This window comes from Elgaria multicarinata, chromosome 8 (assembly GCF_023053635.1).
Source record: "Elgaria multicarinata webbii isolate HBS135686 ecotype San Diego chromosome 8, rElgMul1.1.pri, whole genome shotgun sequence".
Lineage (NCBI taxonomy): Eukaryota > Metazoa > Chordata > Lepidosauria > Squamata > Anguidae > Elgaria > Elgaria multicarinata.
The window spans coordinates 30,635,646-30,641,802 of NC_086178.1; the positions used below are offsets into that span (position 1 = coordinate 30,635,646).

Here is a 6,157-nt window from a genome sequence, read left to right on the forward strand (position 1 = left end):
AACCTTTCCCCCCCTTTTGGTTAGGAAATTTCAGGAACAGGTTCCGATGGCTTTTCCTGCCAATACTTTATTTTGAGGATCACACTCCTTTTTCCTCTTCCAACTCTGGCACCATTCTGGCTACCTCTACATATGGGTGAACACATAGCTTAATTTAGATTTTACCTATTAAAGCAGATTGTGACTAATTACCAAGTGGTGGTGAGATTTGAGAGATAACATTATTAAGTTAAGGATGGGCATACATAAGTACTTTCACCGCACAACACTTCAATGAAAAACCTTATGTTTGCTAAGAGAACTCTCCTCCCCATCTCGCTTTTTAAGATTGGTTATATTACCATCATCTGGGACTATAAATGCACAGTTGGCTGATTCAACCTGCACTCGGCTGACTGTTCCCCAAAACCTCCAGGAGTCTCCTTAAACTTTGCTGAAAATGAACTTGAAATTGGCTTATCTTCTCCTAGCTATATGCACAGCTATAATCTTGATCTTAGTCTGGGCTTTCCAACCTAGAGGAGAGAAGCTCAGGGTTTGTGAGAACCATCTCCAGAAGGTGAGATTGGAGGAGGGAGGCCATGAGGATCACAGCCTGGTATTTGCTGAGTTAACTCCAGCAGAGCTGATCCAAGTGAAGAGGTACTTGCAACACAACTTGGGGGTGCCGCTGGTAGATCCTCCTCAAGCCAAGCCATCCGACAACTGCATTTTTTCGATCACCCTTCAGCTTCCTCCCAAAGCAGAAGTGTTGAAATACCTGGACCATCAAGGGCCCAGGCCTATCCGACAAGCTCTGGCTGTACTTCATTTTGGAAACCAGAAGGACCCAAACATCACTGAGTTTGTGGTGGGACCCCTTCCAAAGCCAATGCACCACCAAGATGTTACAGTGCAAAAGTATGGAGGAAAGTTGCCTTATTCCAGAAGGTTTTTTCTGAGTAGTGAGTATGTTGAACTATATACTTTTCTGAAGGAGAAGGAATATCCCAAGGCCCCAAATTTTATGCACAAGGTACTGGATTACAATGGAGGCAACTTGGTGTACTCCTATGGATTGCCACCAGGGCTGAAATCAGGAGACCGCAAAATATGGGTACCTCATTTCCAGACGGTCCTTGGCTATACTCTGCATCCAGTTGGATTTGAGGTCCAGGTGGATCTTAGCTGTCTGGATATTTCCCAGTGGAAGGTGCTTAATGTGTTCTATAATGGACAGTACTTTGAGGACATGGAAGACATTGAGAGACAATTCAATGCAGGGCATGTTAAAGTAGCCAAGGTCAAAAAGGCTCCTCTTGATGGGGGATACTCCTCACTGAAGCCGAGGGTGCCGCATGAGGGACCAGGCCCATTGCACTATGCACCTCGTGGACCACGCTATAGCATCAGGAATAACCAAGTTGCTTTCATGTCATGGAGTTTTGCCTTTGGATTGGATGGAATTAGGGGGCCACGTGTCTTTGACACCAGGTTTAAAGGTCAGAGGATAGCTTATGAGTTAAGTGTACAAGACGCAGCTGCTTTCTATGGGTCCAACAATCCAGCATCAATGCTGACTAGATACATGGACTTAAGCTATGGCCTTGGATATAGAGCCTCGACACTCACCCAGGGTGTGGATTGTCCTTACTTAGCTACTTATTTAGACAGTCACTACTTCATTGATTCCTCATTACCTGCTGTCCACAAAAACTCTATCTGCATCTTTGAGCTGAATGCTGAGGTCCCTGTGCGGCGCCATTATGGCAATGGACCGGCTCCATTCTATGGAGGCTTGGTTGATTCATCTCTGGTCTTCAGGTCCATATCTACAGTTGGTAACTATGACTACATCTGGGACTTTATTTTTCACCAAAATGGAGCTGTTAGTCTCAGGGTCCTTGCCAGCGGATACATTTTATCTGCTTTTTACTTTGGTGATGCTGCAAAATTTGGCAACAGAGTTGAACAATGGGTTCTGGGAACAATTCACACTCACAACATACACTTCAAAGTGGATATGGACATTGGTGGTAAGTGCTTGTCTCTTTTGGGACCTTCACACTATTCAGTAATTTCTGGATCTGCTGGTGGTTGGGGCTAGTTTGCAGCTGTGTTTTTACAGATGGAGTGAAAAAATAAGCTGAAGGCAGGGGCGGAACCAAGGATAATCTTTGCAAAATATGATTTGTATATAAAAAAAAGGTTTAATGAAGGTGCCTACATGTTTCGGACAAAAAACATCCTTCCTCACGGCTTATTAAACAAGGTTTTTAACCCTATTGGTTGTGAAACTTAGAATTTAGAACCAGTAGGATGTATGTTCTGTAAAAAAGAGAAAGGAAAACAGATCCAGTCCTTCCTCTGAGAGGTTATAACTCCATATGTTATTGGACTCCAATTCCCATCAGCCCCGGCCAGCATGGCCAATGGTCGGTACTGATGGGCATTCTAATCTAACAACATCTCGAGTGCTACAATTACTGCATTGTGAAATGCGTTACTTTTATTGTACTGGTGATGTTTTGCTGCATTAGCAATCCTGCTCAGTATGAGAAGAATAGAGATGGCTGTCGCTGGGAAATCCAGTCTATTTGGGATTGCCAGTTTTCCATGGTGCCCTCGACTCAGGTTACATTTGTGAGCTGTGGGCTTATTTCAGAAGTATGGTTGCATTTGGGTTTTTTATATATATATATATATAAAATGCATAAATAGGAGTTCATATAAATTACAGCATTAATTTGTGCAGTTCGCACAAATTTCAGATGTAATTTGTATATTTGCGCACATTGCAGCTGACGTTTGTATACATTATGCAAATTACAGCTGAACTTTGCGTAAATCATGCCACTTGAGGCTGTAATCTATAGGGCTGTGCTCCGCTCCATTTTGGGTCGTAGAAGCGGCCTGATTCGCCTCCGTTAAAGACAGAGGTGAAGCGAGTCAGGGTGGGAGCGAAGCATCGTGAAGTGTATCACCCACTTGCAGAGCGATCTGCTTGTCGTGAAACTCTGCCCGCCATTTTGGAATTTCCCCCCCATAGGATTGCATTGTGTGAACTAAGCACGTATAACCTTTTTGTTTTTCAAGCTACATCCTTGAAACTTACTGTGCTTAGAGAGTGATGATTGGGGGTCATTTGTGTCGATTTTCAGAAGTTTTCGTTGTGTGGTTTGCTTGCTATTAATTTTTTTTAAAATGGGAAAAAGCAGGAGTGGGTAACGTTTTTTTGAAGCGATGAGAGGCAGATTCAACTCCCAATCGTGATGATAAGTGATCACCTGATGTGAAGCATCCTCCAATCCCAATGTTGGAGAGGGGACTAAGCCAGAGCCACCAAGAGACAGTTTTTCCTTTCTCTCTCTTTGTGGGTTGGAGTTAGTGGAGAGAGGAGGCTAGTTAGTTCTGTGCTGTAGCTGCGATTGTTTGGAGGAGCTAGGGTTTAGCTTGGGATGTGTGTGTATTTGATTCTGACTTCTTCCTTAGCTTTCCTGTGCTTTGTGTTTTGCCTTAGTTTGATTTATATAAATTTATAATTGTTCATTTTTGGAGTGTTTGTTTCCCAACCCCCACCCCTTCCCCCTGTCTTTTAAACCCTCTGTTCTGTGACTGTGTTTGTATTCATTTTCCTTATTTCTTCTATATAAAAAAAGATAAAAATAAATTACCCCCAAAATTCTATCCTCTCTTTCTCTCTCTTTCTCTCTCTCTCTCTGTGTTTGTTTGGACTGTATGTGATTGTGTGAGTGTGTTTGCTGTGCACTGCTTGTTAAATGCGAAAAGCAAATAAAGTTTGACCGTTCAAATAAAGTTTGGGCAAAGCACTACACAGTTTTCCCATTTCCCCAAATATTAAATACATTTATTATTATTATTATTATTATTATTATTATTATTATTATTATTATTATTTGATAATGAGAAAAGGCAGTGCTTCCAGTGCTTCAGGGAAATAGCTGCCTGCTACCTCTCCTCTTCTGTACCTGCCTCACAGGGCTGGTTTGCATTACTGGCTTTGAATGGCCTAGAAAGTGGAAACAATCCTTGGCTCACTTACTTGTGCCCCCAGAAATGTCTGCTGCATGCCCGCCTTCCCACCTCTGCCTGGGTGCTGTCATTGTGGGGTATTGGGATCTGCTGGGACTTACTTCTCCATAGATCTATGGCATAGTCGTACATCGTGTGTTTGTGTAGCAACTCTCTGCCCGCCTCTCTGCCCTCCTGGTGCCTGGGAGATGTAGATGGGCTGTGTGGGTCAACCCCACAAGCCTATGGCATGCTTGCTCCAAGTGCTTCAGGGGCATAGCTGCCTGCTGTCTCTCCTCCTCTGTGCCCGCCTCACAGGGCCGGTTTGTGCATGTCTTTCTCTGACTCAAGGCATTAGTCCTTCCTGGAGATGAAAAGGCAGCTGCATTGCTGCTACGCTCACCCTGTTTAGACTTCTTGAAGTTTCTTGTTAATTTTTGAAGTGTTGAAGATTGTTATTTAGGTTTATCTTTAAATATTCCCCACAATTCAGGGCATGTTCAGATTTCCTTTGAAATGGCCATGAATAAGGATCTATTTAGAAGCCCAGTTAGCTGTCTGCAGCTTACAAAACCCCTGAAATAGATGCATTTCTGAAAATGGGGTGGGGGGATATTTTTAAATTTCCCCCCAAAATCAGAGGATGCTCAGATTTCCTTCAAAATGGGCATGAATAACAATCTATATGGAAGTTCTCATGGAGCCCACTTACAGGTTATTTATATAATTTACGCACATTGCAGCTGCTGTTCATACACATTACGCAAAGTACACCTGAAATTTGTGCAAATTACGCCACTTGAGGCTGTATTGGGCCAACTTTTTCCAGACTGAGTTGGGCCAGCTTATGGGGAAACACGCTGAAGCCCAGGGGGCAGAACTGATGACAGCTCAGTGAGCTCCACCCCTAACCCAGATGGATTCCTCTGACATTCCCACAGAGGAACTGCTGGGACATTCCTGGTTTACAATCCAGAAAAAGAATTGGAAGAGAAGCAAGAGATTGACATGTAAATGGTGGGGATGGCTGAAGGGGCAAATCAAACCTTATTTAATCTTGGTTAGGAAATTTCAGGAACAGGTTCCGATGGCTTTTCCTGCCAATTCTTTATTTTGAGGATCACACTCCTTTTTCCTCTTCCAACTCTGGCTCCATTCTGGCTACCTCTACATGGGGGGGAGGGAGGAAAGGAAAGGAACTGTTAGAGTTGCACCCGAGGAAGCCTCCTCAGATGAGGAGGAGGCAAACTTACAAGAAGTAGAGGGTGTTTCCTCCCCCACAGCCGGACCAGAGACCAGTGCGCAGTTGGTAGGGAGTCATTCCATGGAAGAGAATGCAGGTCCCATGGAGGAGCCACGGGCCAGTCAGTTGCTTCCTCTGCCTGTCGCTCCTGAGGCTGAGTCAGAGACGGAGGTGGTTCGACCACCCAGCCCCCGCGAAAGGAGACGAAGGAGAAGGGCAGAACAAATGCAGGTGGTGAGGCGAAGTATGCGCCTGCAGAACAGGCAGGGAAAAGACGCTGAACTGTAGGAGGGGGTTGGGTCAAAAGGTGAAGGAATGAGGCACAGCTGGGATCTGGGTGGGGTCATGCTGGCAGGGTTTGAAAAGGGAGAACCTGACCGCTGGTCTGGTGTAGCAAACACCTTTCGTTCCTCCGGTTGCTACTGTGCCCTACGCCTTACCGTTTGACTGTGACTTTGGTTTCCTGACCTGGACTGGCTTGATTGACTCTGCTTGACGTTTATCCCTGGCATTTTGGACGACTGACTTGGCTCTTGATATCGGACTGGACCTGACCTTCGCTTGCTCTTGGCTTCTTGACACCAGCACCCTCTGTTTGGTTCTTCGACCCGGATCGGTAGGCTTGCACTTCAGAACTTGTCTCTGGCTAGAACTATTGTACTTTACTTAAAGGACTGTGTTCTTCTTAAAACGCAGCAGTTCCCTCCTGCATTCTTGGCCAGAGATTTATGGCTGGGTAATTGGCAATAAAACACTAAAGCAATAAAGCATTCAGCAGAACGCCTTGACTCGTGGCTGGTCACTGAAAGGAACCCCTCGTACAAGCACTTGAGTCATTGCTGACTCCTAGAGGGATGCCTGCTTTTGCTGACGTTTTCTTGGCAGACTTTGTAGTGGGGTGGG

The 6,157-nt window shown here is 44.9% G+C and overlaps 1 protein-coding gene across 1 annotated transcript; it reads left to right on the forward strand.

The window, feature by feature from the left end:
• The first annotated feature begins 439 nt into the window (after positions 1 to 439).
• Positions 440 to 2,086, forward strand: LOC134402491 (primary amine oxidase, lung isozyme-like). Its single transcript, XM_063131962.1, has one exon. It carries the CDS (start codon positions 440 to 442, stop codon positions 2,084 to 2,086), a length of 1,647 nt encoding a protein of 548 aa, XP_062988032.1.
• Positions 2,087 to 6,157: the final 4,071 nt, after the last annotated feature.